We start from the raw sequence: 15,719 nt of genomic DNA, 5'->3' as shown, positions 1-15,719 counted from the left end.
AGTGTCCGTACTTACACTGAGATGTACCACAGCATGGTACATATATTCTATATATTCAATACCATGTAGTCAGGTTTATGCCCTTTGCAAGAGGCCTCAGGTCATGCTAGGACACAAACCCACCAAAAGTCCATCAGAGACAATGGGAACTTTTCTTTGTCAGTGAATGAGGTTCTAATCTTATCTCGGAGTTATAAAAGCAGGACTGAAAAGATATTCAGGCTCCTGGCATCTCATTAGAAACTTGAAATTCCTCTGAAAAGTGCAGAAATCTATAGAGACTATTCTGATGGTCATTTGTATTCATCCCAAATGTAAATTTTCTTAAATATTACTGAACCTCTTGTGAGTAATTTCAGTCTTGGAGAAACTTCAGGGTTTGGAGTTTTCCCCTTTTTTAGGGAACTCTAAATGAGGGAGTTTTTGATTTGTATTTGGTACTCCACAAGAAAATGATGTTATGATTTAAAATGTTTATTAAGAAGAAACCTCAGTGACAAGGACAGAAAGATCATAGCTTGGCAGAATGCTACTTTAAAATATCTTCCAGGTTTTCACAATCCTTGTAAGAATGAGCACAATCTTAGTGGAAAACAGTTGAAGATGCAGCAGAATTATATAGGACAGCACCCATTTAAACACGTGAAACATGAGAGCTTTTCATAACTCAATGAAATATAAGATTGGTTTATTTGCTTGTTATTAGGAGTAAATGAAGGGGAGCTATATGGAGATCTTAATTTTAAGTAGAACTCACATCCTAATGATTAAAACAAAAGTATCTTGAAGACCAGAGAATAAAATGTATTTCCATTCTGCTCTGGTCTCTACGTTAAGCTTTCCAGATGGAGATCTATTAATTAATGTCTGATTTTTCCTTGTTTAATTGTTGCAGGGTACATACAGATTCCCCAGTCCTGTTTTAGATTTGCTTTGATTTCTAATCTCATAATAAATTGTGAGTGTCAGCAATTAGGTGTGAACACTGGAACTCTTTGTCCCCAAACAAATCCTTGTACTTTGTCCACTGGGGAGGTCCTATCACCTGTTCCAAGTCTGTAGCTCATAGAGTCAGTCGCCATCTCAAGGCCTCTCTTGCTTGATTCTGCACATATAATCTTAAATCAAGCTCCCTTTCATGCAGCTAACATGAAAAAATTAATTGTCTCTGTTTGTTTGTTTTCTCTTCTTCCCCACAGGTAAAATTAGTATTTTCAAAGGAACCTTCAAAGCCGATGGCCCCACGAATCTTACCAAATCCGCTGGCAGCTGCAGCAGCAGCTGCTGCTGTGGCTGTGAATTCCCCCTTCAGTCTTCGCACAGCCCCAGCAGCCACCCTTTTCCAGACTTCAGCACTTCCTCCAGCACTCCTACGACCAGCTCCTGGGCCTATACGGACCACCCACACTCCCGTGCTGTTTGCTCCTTACTGAACTCCAAACAGGAATTAATTGTACTGCAATAATTTTTCAAATCAAAACAAACAAAAAAAATGAAAATCAAGGACATTGAACTATGCAGTGTTTATTTATAGTTTAAAGTATATATGAAGAGCCAGAACTTTTGATAGAGAACTGAACAAATTCTGAAAGGGGGAATGGGTGGTATTTTCTCCAGATAAGAACATTTCTCTTGAGCATTGATCGTTTTAGAACTGATCTCCAGCATTGACTTGTAGTGACATATAAAACTTACAAAGCCTTTTGACTGTGCATTTTGGCACATATTTCCCTGCAATGTCTTTCCTGCTTTATGAAACAACTTACAAATTTGTCTAAAGGGCATTAACTGGTTCCAATGTATATAAAATACTTTATTCTGTAGATTAAAGAAGAAGGAAAGAAAAAGAAACACTGTGAATAGTAGTACCCTTACCAATCCTCCTGCCAAATCAGCAGTTACTGGGTATTTATCTGAACAAAAATAGATACAATAGATGTCTTGTAAAACAGTAGTATTGTGTCTCTATCTATGCCACTAGGTTTCTAACTGAGTTGCAAAAGATAAAATGAACAAAATTATGTCACTTTGGTAAGTAGTCAAAACTTATTACAATAATGTGGAGCTGTTCCTGGTGAGAAAAGTTTTCCTCACTCGCATAAGAATGAAAATTATCTAGGTTAGGGCAAAGAAAGTGATAAAGAGGAACTAGTGGAGGAAAAATAATTCAGATACTGTATACAGAATGGGTCAAACTTTTATTTAACTGAGAATGTATGTGTACACTGTGTGTTTATTCAAGAAGTGTAATACATACATGATAGATCAATGTTTAAGACATGACAGTGGAAAACCAAAAATATGATCTTGTCATGAAACAGGCCTGACACTTCAGTGTTGAGCAGAGAGAAGACACAAATCAGAGTCATAACTGACAAATGAAAAACAGGAGAGAAATCCTGGTCTCATTTAAGTCAGTTTAAAGTTCCTTCTGACTGCAGTGTAGCCAGAATTTCATCCCAAGAATGGCACATATTCATTTTATATCACACCAGTGGGAGTGTCTGTAGATACAGGTAATATTTTTTGCAATAGGCTTAGTCTTAGCAACAGACTTATTCCCTTGTTTTATTTCCTACTGATGTGATATAAAATGTCTTAATATACCTATAAAATGTAAACAGTGATACATGAGATACATATTACGAGATAACTGCACATCATGGGTTTGGAACAAATACAACTTTTAGGATCTCAAGGGACCCTTGAATTCTGTAGCTGACTGTAATGTATGGACAGCTTGAAGCCTTATATATTTACTGTGAGGCTTAAAGGGGTTGACTGTGTCCCTTTAAAGTAAGATTTATCAGGGGTATATATAGATATATTGTATATATGTTAGAGTAAGAAAAATAACTTATAAACAGAAAATCTACTATATAAAATAGTTATATAACCATTGATTTCACATGTGGGTCATTAAGTGGTAAGTAACAAACAACAGAGAAAAAATAATCCTTGCTGCCTGCTTTTTCCCATAGGGAGCTGAAAAGTATCTATTAATATTATGGAGTGTGCTGCTGAGTCACATGCAACCACTCTGATGTGTAGCTAAGTGAAATGCCTACCGCACATTTAGGCAGAATAAAATTTAAAAGCATAATTTAAGTTTAGATGGGGAAATTATTTGAAAGATTTCATTAAAAGGCAGTAATGCAAAATATTGACCATGTGGTTGCTATATAATGCTGCCTGTGGTTAATGCAGACAGGTGGGAGACATAGAGGATGGGAATATACAGCACTTTTGACTTGCAGTTCATCAGTGAGCCTTCCATATACATTTGTATTTGCCATTTTTTAAACCTCTCTGCATTTAGATTTTATAAAAAATATATAAAGAGAGAGAAAGAAGAGGTTCCATGGATATCTGTGTCCGAAGAATTCCAAAGAGATGCATTTATTTATCTAGAAGTATTAAAATAAGTTCTGCATTATGTATTTGTATTTCATCCAGTTTATTTGCAAACGTTTGTGCCTTGAAATGAAATGAGCTTTTGTTTATATTTAATTTACACCTATGTAGCCATGAAAAAGACATGACAGTGATTCCAGGGCTAATTACCAGCTGGATTGCTATGGCCTAACTTTCAAAAAGACAGTATGAGTAAGTTCCTGAAGCCAAGTTTAGACATCTATATAACTAGGGGCTGACATTTAAAAGGGCTCTCTACTCTACAGCTCCCAGTAAAGAGGCATAAATAAGCCAGCCTTCAAAACCTGCTCCTCACACTCAATTTAGAAAAATTTTCATTTTATTTGGGTACATGAGATAGTAAGATTCAGTGGACTTGGTCTTTTAAGCATGCTTTCCACCTTCCATCTGTTTGCAGAAGCTGTAGTGCCATTGCCAGCTGCGTTCAGATTCCTCCTTGAAAAGGGCAGCAGCTTTCAAGCTGTGCTCCATGAACCACCACTTGTTTCCAGAGCCTTTTGTAAGAGCCTGTGTAAGTAAGATCTTGCTAAAGGAGCAGAGGAGTACTCACATTTTGGGAAGGTAGACAGTCTGGGCAGGCTATCTTTTCCCCATGAGGAAGCAGGCAGATGGGAAAGTGGGAGATAGATGAATATCCTGAAGGCTCTTATGCACAGCCTTCTGGTGCGTGGACACCTGCTGTACATCCTGCCATGTTGTTGTGATGCCATCAAAATCAACAGGCTGATCCTTGCCGAAACGTGGCCTGTGGCATGTATGGAGGCACAGTACTAAGAGCAGAGTTCATGCAAATTTTGCTAGAAATAAAAGAGTGTCATTCCAACTACTTACATCAGCTAATTTGCAAAGACACCTTCCATTTTCTTGGACCTCTTTTGTCACAGTGCTCTATGGAACAAGTTTTTGTTCACACAAGTCTCTTTTAAAGTTCAGCTGTAAACAACAAACTCAGTTCTTTTTGTCTCTTACTCACTACCTAATAAAGGATAAAGCCTAAATGTTAGAATGTATAGTGGACTTTCTGTGCCTTGCTGCTCCGCACCCCTCTCGGTCAGTAACAAGAACAAGCCAACATACCCAGGACATCAGCACAACAGTTCTACTATATTTTATATATATATATATATATATATATATATATATATATATATATATATATATATATATATATATATATATATATATAAAAAATCTGTCAAGGAAAATACTGGCACAGCTATCTAATGGGGCAAAGAGAACTTCTGGTCAAGGGTATGTCCACAGCAGATGACAGAGGAGGTAGCAAACAGAAGACACTTTACACCTACTTGTCAATACATCCAGTGTGGAGAGCACTATTAAAGAAAAAAATGCCATCATATTTCATGCACCGTAGCACTCCAGGGCCAAGAGGAAGCCTATAGCACAAGGAAGCAGATAATTTCATTGAAGACACAGTCACTCACTGGAATAAAAATGTGAAATCAGCCTGCAGGGAAGTGGCTGGGTAATGAACTCAGAAAAACAATCAGGTTCAGGGATGTTTTCTTAAGTTCTGTTCAAAGTGTTAAAGAATAACTATTCTGTTCTGACCCAAAGAGATGGTATTTTTGTGGGAGGTATATATCTATATATATTTATATTTTATGCTATCTGCATTTTTTCAACTACCTATGGCTTCAAACCTTTGTTCTGAGGGTTCATCATTGCTCTGAACCATAAAATTAGTTACTTTCTTGAAAACTGCTGTAAAAGCTGATGTGAGAAGTCAGTAAGCAAATGATATAAATATGATGATCTAAAATGAAAAAAAAAAAGGACTGACCATGTCAAGAAATATTGTACTTGAAAAGTATACATCTTTATTTTAAGATAAACTATATAAAATTATATAAAATTAAGAACAGCTAAATAAAGTTAATATAACTAGAAAAATTACATCTGTCATTTTAGTACTGAAATATTACAATTGGCTCTATATTTTAAAAGTTTAAAATACTTTCTAGATGTCGAATCAATGCAAGGATGCTGTTGGTACATTTAACGTCTCACTTCATTATCTTCCATTTACATCAGGAATACCATAACTGAATGGACCTGCCTTTAATCACTTTTATTTAATTGCCAAAGATACATTAGCATATTGGCCCCATATTCCCTGAAAAGTGAAATCATGCTTAGAAGGCTCTGTTTCTGCATTTTACTTTCCATAAACACATAGTTTTTAGAGTCTCTTCAAAGAATCCTGGGGAATTCCTAACTCAGTATCTTTCTTTAGCAAAAATAAAATTATGAACATTATGTCATTTTATGAACATTAGACCAACACTGAGGAACAAGATCTAAAAGGTTTTTCACAACTGTGACATTCTTTTGGGTAGATATGAAGCATAGACACTCAAATTATTTGGTTGCGCAAATCTTTTTGAAAACATGTGAAATCAGAACCTAGACTACTGTATAAGTCTCCTGGTTTTGGGGTTAACTCACAACAATAAGGAGTCTGGTCTTTTTACTAACAGGTGTCTGAATTTTCATTTCTAAAACTGACTTCCAGACAGTTCAAGCTTCACGACTCTAAGCTCCCAAAGCTCTCAAGAAAATAAGAATGGGCTTCCTGTTTATCAAGATGCATGTGAAAATGTGAGCCTATACTATGTAAAATGTTAAGTATTTTTTTGACATCATGTTTTCTCCTGTTCTCTTTTTTTATCTCTAAGTGCCATTCCTTCAGTGCCAATGAATCATACAGAAGCTTCTGTGCTGGAATTCTGTACGTGACTAAAAGAAACAATAATACTGATAAATCCTATCTTAAACTAGTTGAAATCTCAAACACACAGTGAAGGGTTTAGCCAAGGACGAGAGCTTTATGGCCTCTCACTTCTACAGGTTTATTAAAATTCAGGACCATTTGGGAGTAAATGTGACTATCTGGAAGATGATTATTACATAGCCTGACCTGAAATGTCAGCAGCTGAAAGAGTCTGTGCTCCAGACCAAAATTAACAATGGTATGAAAACCATAATGCTCTTAACTTTGGAACTCCTGATAGCAAAAATCTTTGATTTCAATAGAGGCAATTTTTTGCTCTTAGTGGACGAGGCCTTTTGCAGTCATGCTGTGTACTGCAATTAGGTGTCATTCAACTCTGATTCTGTATTGATACTTTGATAAAGAAACTTGGCTGAGTGTGAAACATGCTTAGTGGCTGCCTGGTTCTTGTGGTCAGCTTCATGCTGGGATCATGCTTGGGTGGTGAAATAAGAAGAATTAAAGGAATCAATGTAAAGAAATTGGTGGACTAATTTGACCCTTTTTCCTTGTATAATGTTCTTAAATGGAGCTTCTGAGGTATGAACAAGCTGGGACATTGAAGAGTTCCTGGATAAAAATGTAGAGACTTTAAAATCGTGAGATCTTAACTTTAAAATAAGTTTGATGAGAAAGAACTCAGAAGACATTCTTTGGATTAGATGCTACGGTGACATTGTAGCAATGGTCTTCACACTAGGCACACTGTCAATACCCTGACATTTTTCCTGTTCACAGCAGAAAGGTTTGACACCCATGATTAGAAACAAGCATAGTTAATAATATTCATTGCATAGGTATTGGACAGTCAATTGAAGGACACAATAATTTTCCTTGGGACTCCATGTCTTTCAGGTGTGTTCATACCAGCCAAAATATCACTGTATTTTGTCAATACCTGGGTCTCCAGAAAGGATGTCCATACTTTTTATTTGTTTTTATTACAATTTGATTTTTCTTCTGTGTTTCTTTATTGGTTGTCTTGTCTCTCATATGAATGAACAGAATCCATAAAATTAAATATATATTTAAGAAGTATGTAATCATCAGTGCCCCTGTTGGGCCATTTGATCAGAGTCAATAATTTGAATAAAGAATTTAAAGCAGCAAAGCCACAGTAATGGTAAAATATTGTGAAGAGAGAACATCTATACTACAGTGCTCTTTACCTAATCTAGACTTTTATGACACAGACAGCTGTTTATCCTTTCATACTTTCCTGAAATATTAATCTTTTGGGATCCTTCAAAGGTTTAATCAAATTTAAATGCTATTTCTTATATTTACTAAAAACATCTATGTATTTCTGAGTGCAAAAGCAATATAAAAAGGGATAAAACCTACAAACCATTTTCTCACTGCAAATGCCTGCAGCATTTGTTAACAATGTCAGCCCTTTCTCTGCTTGTGGCTCGTGGCTGGCATTAACCATGGGAACTGTTCTCATTGAGACATGTATCAGTGAAAACTGTCAGTTCAAAACACAATCTGTCAAGTGCAGAGATTTGTTTGGGGTACAACAGAGTGGGAGATGAGAGAATATAGGCAAAGCTATGCCTTTGTAATAGCCTGTTTGAACCCTCTCAAAACTGCCTGGTGGCTTGGTGGGGAGAGGCAGAGATTCTTAATGTGGGCATTCTGTTGTATTTATAACACAGAAGATGTAAATTTGAAAAAAAATCTTTATTTGAGGATTTTTAACCAGTGCTTCAGTGTGGGGGATGATCCCTCCCCCGCCCACCCAAAAGTGTAATCTTTCCTTCAGACATATTTTCAATGTAGACTTGCCATGATATTATTGCCAGTCAAACTGCTGCCTGAATCTGATTTTTTTTATTGGAATAAAACTATTCATGTCAGTTTTGATACCCAGAAGGAGAACCCAGGAATTAAAAATGAAAATGTGATGAGCCTCCAGTTGGATCACTTCTTTTTTTTTTTTTTTCTCCTGCAGTTGCTCAAGTCGTACCAGTTTGCTGAAATCTACATGTCAGTCAAAGAGAAAATGGCTGTTTCTTTCTTCTTTTACTGTTTTTTAGTTTTAGAAAGGAGATGGAAACAGCTGTATCTCTTTATCCAATGGCTCACACTAAAGCCACCATGTAGTCCACAAATGCCTGCACATGTATTGCCTCTCTGCATACACACAGATTTACTTCCCTCCAATCCTTCTGCTAAATCACATTTTGTCACTCCCTCAGCAGCACGGGACACTGCAAGGAGCATTTAAGAGGAAAAGAAAAACCAAAACACCCACTTATGGTCTGTGTAATATGGGTTATAATACAGTACCCCTTTATCCCCTTCAGAGGCATAATTGAACCATGTGGCTGGAGTCCTGCATTAAGCCCCTCATTACAGTATTGGCTGCTTTAAATGGTGAGCACTACAGCCAATTTTGTTGGCTGTGCTATAATTAAGTCTTCTCCCTAACTGTGTAAGGTTCTCTGTTCTCCACAGGGGTATTTTTCATGTCAAGTGAATTCTTGGAATAAAACCTAGAGCTTTTATCACCTCCTTATACAGCTGTGAAAAGCAGTAGGGGGGGGGAAAAAAAAGTAAATTAGCCTTTCACGTTTTATTGATACCCATGTTCCACCTGACTGTCAGGAATTCCATAGTGGCACTAAATACTCCAGAAACTCTTCAGTTCTGCTCTTTGAGACAGGCCGCAATAGATCACTATCCCATACAATAGATATATAATCCACAGCAGTATGCTAATCATCTACCAATGGCACCGACTCATTAAACTCTTTAAATTTGGATAAAAAACCTCAAAACCTACCAGGACCCAGTGAAAGCACTAGAGCTAAAGAGCACACACATTACATGATGTGTCAAAGAACCTTCAGGAGAACATCCAAGTTAGTCCAACAGCAAGTGCCAAAGAAGGTAATTGTTCTGGAAATTAAATGTAGGGTGGTTCTTTCTGAACCCAAGTGTGAGAACAAGTTTAACCCTGCCAAATACACTGCAGCTATTGAGAACTGGAGAAGTTTGTTGGCATTCTTGAACAATGTTCTTCCAGCTATAGACAATCACCAACACTGTGGCGAAAAATTTCAAACATGAGACCAAGTTATTTAGCAGGGTAATGAAATATTCTTCCTAGTGCTTGCAGATAACCAGCATAAGCCCTTCATTTAGTAATGCAAGGCACAGTTAAATTACTGGGTACTAATTTACTGTCACTAGTACCATCGAGTACTGACACTTTTACAAAATCTGGCCCTGAACCATTCACTCTTCAAAAACGCTATAAATTTAGATGACATTTTTATAAGTCCAAGAGTAAAATTTCATGGTCTGGTAGTTTGTAATAGTAGTTTTGACTCATAAATAGTCAATATAAAATCTCCTCTTAAAAAAGAGTGGAGGGAGGTGATTGGGGCAATTATACCTTACTATTTAAAACATCTGATAACTGCCTGAGGGCCTTTTAAAGGTCAGAGTTATCAACCATGTGGAAGAAGGCAGTGGGTTAAGAACATAGCTGAGTTATCTTGGAGGTAAATTAGGTGAGACAAAATTACCAAAATTTTAATAATTTCTTCATTAGGTAAGTGTAGATTAATTGCTCCAGATTTGCTTAGGTGTTTGAGAATGTGATCCATAAAAAATATTAAATTGGTTCTATGACAATTCAAATAATTTTGAAAGAAACTAACTGAAGTCTGAATGGGTTATAGTGTAGGGAGAATTGTTAGGCTGAGGAGAGAAAGTAGAAGGCAGTTTTACGTTGCATCTGGCTTCACTGGTGGTTTTGCACACAGAAAAAAAATGTGCTCTTGAAATTCTTTGATAACACATATTAGGAGCTATCATCAATCGAGAAAGGAACATTTTCCAGAAAGAATAGAATGACCTTGGGAACTGATATAATAGAAATGAGATGTAACTGAATAGGAAAGAAAGGCACAATCATGTATTTAGAATCTAATAACAACTAGCTCTGAGAATGCAGTAGCTCTAAACAACTGAAGAGCACAATGTACAGGTATTACCATTTGTGGCAATGGGTTAAAAAATTGATACAGCTGTTAGAAATAAAAAAATTATTTGAAGTATATTCTGCATTATACCACTACAGAATAAAAACCTCATATTTTGACAACTTCATTGATTCATAATAAAGTGTAATTAAACCGTTTTGGAAACAACATGAGGGATGAGAAAATAATAGAATAAAATTTACATAGTTAGAATAAGGATGGAAGGCTAAGCACGAAAGAGATCCAATTGCTCCCTCTACGATGGGATGGAAATGGTGGTAACCATCAGGAAAAGAAGAAAGCTATTCAAGGTAAGAAGGTCTTCAAGCATAAATACTTAAATTGATGTCTATAAAATCACCAGTGAAAATTCTGTGGAAATTAAAAGATACTTGTAAGTGTTAAAACACAGAAAAGGTGTCAAGTATGCAAAGACTGAGGTGATCCTCAGGTGGGCTTTGTCTTGGTTATGAATGCGGTTCTGTGCCATATTTGCTGTGGCAGCAGATAACTGGGCACAATGCCCTAGTCAGCAACATGGTTCCCTTTTCTGACGGAGCATACTTTAGTGTGTTGCTCCAAAATATGTTAGTGACTTTACTCATGACTTGATAAGTTGGGGAGAGAAATATATGAAATATGGGGGTTGACATGTCATAGGAAAAACACTTCTGAATCTTGCCCAGGGTCTATTTCATCTATGTATTCACATAAATATAGTAAGAAAATTGTTCCAAATCTGAGTGTAAGTACGTATGTTTGGTGGTGGCTTTTTGGACACTGCGTGTCAGCTGGAAGAGTCTGTCATATTTTTGCTGAAATAGGATTCAGCATAGTTTTCCTAGACGATCTCATGTCAAAATACATCTGTCACAATCAGTTGCTAAGCATAGTTCAGGCTTGTAAAAAAATCAGACAGATAAGTGAAAATATTTAACAGCGCTGAAAGCAAAATGTACGTCTCTAGTTCACTGAATTCATGAAAATATGCAGAGTTTAGCAACTGTTTTAAGACTTGCTCGTCTTTTATTTTGGGCAACAACTGACTTGGGACTTTAGGACAGGGCATGCCATAGGGAGACAGATATCTGTGACCAAGTCCCTGCAACAGAATAAGGGGGTGAAGTCAAAATAAAAGGCCTCTTCTCTCTTCACTCATTTCAGACTCTTTGCTGAGGTTGCTGAATCCTGTGAGTTGTGTTCCTCAGTGAAGGAGTGCCTACATGTTGTATGACTGTGCTAGGTGGGTAAGAGGCCATTCAGGCAAGCTGTGGAGTTCCAAAGCTCGACAATAAAATGCAGATCTTATTGTAGTTACTGCACTAGTCTGTGATGTCTGATTCTTAACACTTAGCATTCAGTTCAGGCTTAAGCTAAGAATTAGGCAAATAAATTGCCACTTGACACCTGCCCTTCTTTACTTTTTCAAACCTTCCTCTGCCAAGAAGTCAGAGATTTGCACCTTTCAAGGAGGAGCTGGATATAAATGTTATGCTGTGGCACACTGCAGATACATTTTTACTTTCCGCTCAATCCCGTATTTTGCAATCAACAGAAAAAAAAAACCCAAACAAAACCACAACAACCAAAAAACCTCTCCCTGCCAAAACACCAAAACCTATGAGTCAATGTTCAGCAATATGTTCAATATTTTATTAGTTGATTTAGAATATTCTTCCAAATTAAGCATGTTCAAAATATTTTACAGAACTAAAACCTTTGTGTGACTGCAGCACAAAAACATAATCTGTTTTGGCTAAAAAAAGGAAGCCTTCTGTTTTCCTTACAACTGAGGCCAAACCAATTTTAATTTCTGACTTCTTAATTGATGTTAAATGCAGTTTAGACTGATTTTCTCATTAAAAAACCCTGCAACATTTGTAGATTTACAGTTATTCAGTCCACTGTTTTATCTTTAATTTGAACATTTTAAGAATAAGAACAGGTAAATTCAAAGTCTTCATAAATTGTCATCTGTTAATGGAAATCTATATTGCAGAGTTATGCAGAGCATGGTTAATAATTTGGCCATTTTACAAATTGGCCACTTTACAGCCTGGCCATTTCTTATTTATTTTTGCTGCATTGGTGTCTAAAGGTTCTCTGTGCTCATAAAATAAGAATTTCATTTTATGGCAGAAGACAAGTCTTGAAAGGTTTTTTCATTATATCCCGTCATAGCTTGAGAAGCTTTCACAATTTTTCATGAGAAAGAAAGGAAAAGACAGGCCATCTGAGATATGAGATTCAAGTTCATCTGACACTCTCTGGAGACCTAAGCTTGTGCTAGGCCCTTGGTAAAGCTGTTAGGCACTAAAGCAACTCTCCAGCCCCTGGTTTATTGGTAGCTGAGTTGTTCCCTTCAGTTACTATACACAGTAGTGTAAATTTGTATACCTTTATCATTACCTTTCACTAAATGTAGATTTTGAGCTGTCCTTCATGACAAGTCTACTATGGGATGAGATTACTTGTGCCCTGGAAGTGCTTATTTTCCCCACAGACCACAAAGGAAACATTGGATGATAAATGAGAGGTAGACATCTGTGCTATAGGAGTCTAAAATTGATCCAAAAGTTAAGCAAATATTGTATGTCATAAATTAATCCTGTGTAAGCAAGTTACCAAGTTACTCTTTAGTTCAGGGTGGGGGACAGAGAACACAAAGTCCAGGGTATGGTAGAGCACAGTGATGGAACTGAGTCATTCATGTGCAAGATGAGTGTGAAAAAACCATAAATATCCTTGTTAGTAAGTTTAGTTTCAGTCTTAAAAGTGAAGTTGTTTTTTTTTTTTTTTTGCAGTGAAGCTTTTATTACACCAAGCATGTTAATGTAAAAGTTTTGGAAAAGGATTTGTTTTGGGTTGGGTTTTTTTGTTTTTTTTGTTTTGGTTTTTTGTTGGTTTTTTGGGGGGTTTTTGTGGGTTTGGTTTTTTGGTTTTTTTTTTTTTGGTGGAGTTTTGGACATGAGCATGTTTTGTTTTATTTCGGTTTGTTTGATTTTTTTAATTTTAAGCAAAAATTATGGGGCCAAAACTCTCCAGGGACCCACTCTGTTTTAGCAAGGGCAAGAAGAGTGGACTGCTCCCTGGAGCAGGGGGTGCTGCTAACCAAGGGTGGCAGCCAGGCAAGGGCCCCCCAACAAGGGGCTGGTCCCAGAGCAAGGTGTGCAGGAGGTCTGATAACAGGGACTTAGTCAGATGAGAGTCCAGGTCTTTCCAGGCCAGTCTGTAGTGGTGAGGCAGGTACCAGCCAGGATCAGCAAGGCAGGCAGGACAAAGAAGGTGCAGTGCCAGACACACCTACAGTGTACCTTGGGCATCCTGCAAGGGATAAATGCAGCTCCCATGTCAAGGTGTCCCAGCCAAGGCCAAGTGTCTCTCTCATCTCCTTCTCTTACCTTAGCTGTTCTCCAGCAATTTGTTCCCATGTTGCATGGCCAAGTGTGCCATAGCAGCCCACCCAGCTCACCCTTGGGAAGTGAGGGAGATGGATTCGCACAGGGCCCTGGCAATGTTACCTGGCATGCTTTGTAAAGACTAGAAAGCCTTTTTTTTTTTTTACTCTAGAAATTCCAGAATAAAAGGGCAGGAAAAGAATGGCGACACTGAGCTTTACATACAAGCACAAAGAATGATAGAGCAAAGGTGGCTGAGTCCTTCTCCCCCTACCCAGCATTTCAGTGAAACACTGGTATTTGCAGCATGGGATCATCAGGCTAAAATAAAGAAGCAGAAGACTGAAGCAAATGTAGAAATTGGTTGAAGACAGTAGGAGTAAATCTTAAGTATAAGTTCTATTTGGCTTATAAAAGTTTTCTGAGAAGAGTGATATGCCTTCCTTACTTCCAACACTGCTCAGTCCCTCCCAGGTAAGAAAGCTTATCCTATCTCTTAGCATCTCAAAAAATTCCTGATTTGAGAAACCACAATTGTCTAAAACTATCAGAAGCCAGGTGTTTCCTTCTATTGCACAGAGCAGTTGGATAGAAAAATTAAGTTTTCACTTTTTGTAGGGGGCTTTTGCAGCCTTTTCTAAAGGCTGAAGATGTTTGATTTGAAAGCTCAGAGCTGAGTCTTAGTTGTTATAAATAAGCATAGTCTCTTTATTTTTCTAGGCCTATAGCAATTTTTGACTGAGATCTGATACATAGTTTGGAATAAAAGTGTTATTTTCAAATCATAATCAGAGAGATGACCCTTGTTAAAAATGGTCATATTATACTGTAAATATCTCCTATCTTACCAGAGAGAGTGACTGTGAAATTTTCTGAGAACTGCTGTTTCCACTTTTCTCTGCTTTAACATCAAGCTCCTATAGATTAAATAATTTCCTCATGCAAAAAAACCTCTTATTTTCTATACTATGTAGCTGTTGACAGTTTTGTGTCATTCTGAAAGAAATTCTAATAGCTTCATACTATTTTATAGAGTCAGCATCTACCGCTTTTTGTTTGGGTGAGGTGTGGTGGATGGAATCTTCCTCATTTGGCCTAAATATCTTGGTGTGACTAAAGCACAAACTCGTGTGTTCCAATACTGTTTTTGGGAGGATAAACATCCTTTTGTAGCTATAAAAGAGCTGAATTGCTGCATCAGTGTGTTATTACCTTCACCTTGTTCCAGTCTGTCACCCTTTGTGACAGGTTGTGGTGGAGAAATCCTAGTCTAGTGAAGGCACCATGCAGATCCAGCTTTGTATGTTGACTGTTCCTGATGCTGGTGAATTTCTCAAGGTCATTCTGCTACTAAAAATGGGCTCTGAGTAAGTGCTATGGAGAATAGCATCTGGTCCCATTTAGTGATGGAACTGTCATGAAACTGGTGAGTAACCACCAGTCACTGGGCTTAAGTAATACACTGACTAGCATGCTCAGCTCACTATATATAATAAATTACTTCAATTTGGTACTATTGCCCAAATAGTATTTCCCATACAAATAACATGGAAGAAAATGTTTACATTCATAATCATATAACTCTCCGTCCACTGAAGAATTTATCCCAGTTTTCCGACTGCCCCTAAAACTTGTATGTGTGTCTTTCTTTATCCTCTCCCAGAACCACAGAGCTAAAGTATCCATGCTGGTGACAGCACTGCTTAGGATAAATTTCTTTGCTAGTATTGTCCTGGAAAACATTCAAGCCAGTAGGAGGAAAATTTTCTCTAGGGGATAGACAGTTTTTTATTAAGACTCTGCCCAAAGAAAAGTGGGCTAAAAATGCAGCTTCTTTGCTGCTAGCAAGATGTCATTTAGGGTATACTTATTGATTCCCAAGAGACAGAGTAGGTTGTAAAATTTGTAAGTGTTAGGAGGTGCTGAGTGAGACAGCATATGGATATTGCTTCTTCCTACTTTGACTTTGATGTTTTGTACCTTATTGAAATTCTCTTTCTTTTAATTAGCATTCTGAAATCTGGAAAAGAATTAGGCACAGATTAGCATAAAACAATGCATCAACATTGTCAATGCAGATGTTATGGCCAGGCTACC

At 37.2% G+C, this 15,719-nt stretch overlaps 1 protein-coding gene across 6 annotated transcripts in view; it reads left to right on the top strand.

Moving 5' to 3' along the window:
• Positions 1-4,579, top strand: part of ZNF385D (zinc finger protein 385D) — a 415,154-nt gene extending 410,575 nt beyond the window's left edge. For all 6 annotated transcript variants that reach the window (XM_038127127.1, XM_038127126.1, XM_038127121.1 and 3 more), the window contains one exon: positions 1,200-4,579. In XM_038127127.1, coding sequence (XP_037983055.1) covers positions 1,200-1,433 — 234 coding nt within the window. In that variant the 3' untranslated portion in view covers positions 1,434-4,579. The remainder of the gene's footprint in view (positions 1-1,199) is intronic.
• Positions 4,580-15,719: the final 11,140 nt, after the last annotated feature.

Source organism: Motacilla alba, chromosome 2, assembly GCF_015832195.1.
Source record: "Motacilla alba alba isolate MOTALB_02 chromosome 2, Motacilla_alba_V1.0_pri, whole genome shotgun sequence".
Taxonomy (NCBI): Eukaryota; Metazoa; Chordata; class Aves; order Passeriformes; family Motacillidae; genus Motacilla; species Motacilla alba.
Note: the sequence above shows the minus strand (reverse complement) of the source record. Positions and strands in the feature narration are given on the sequence as shown.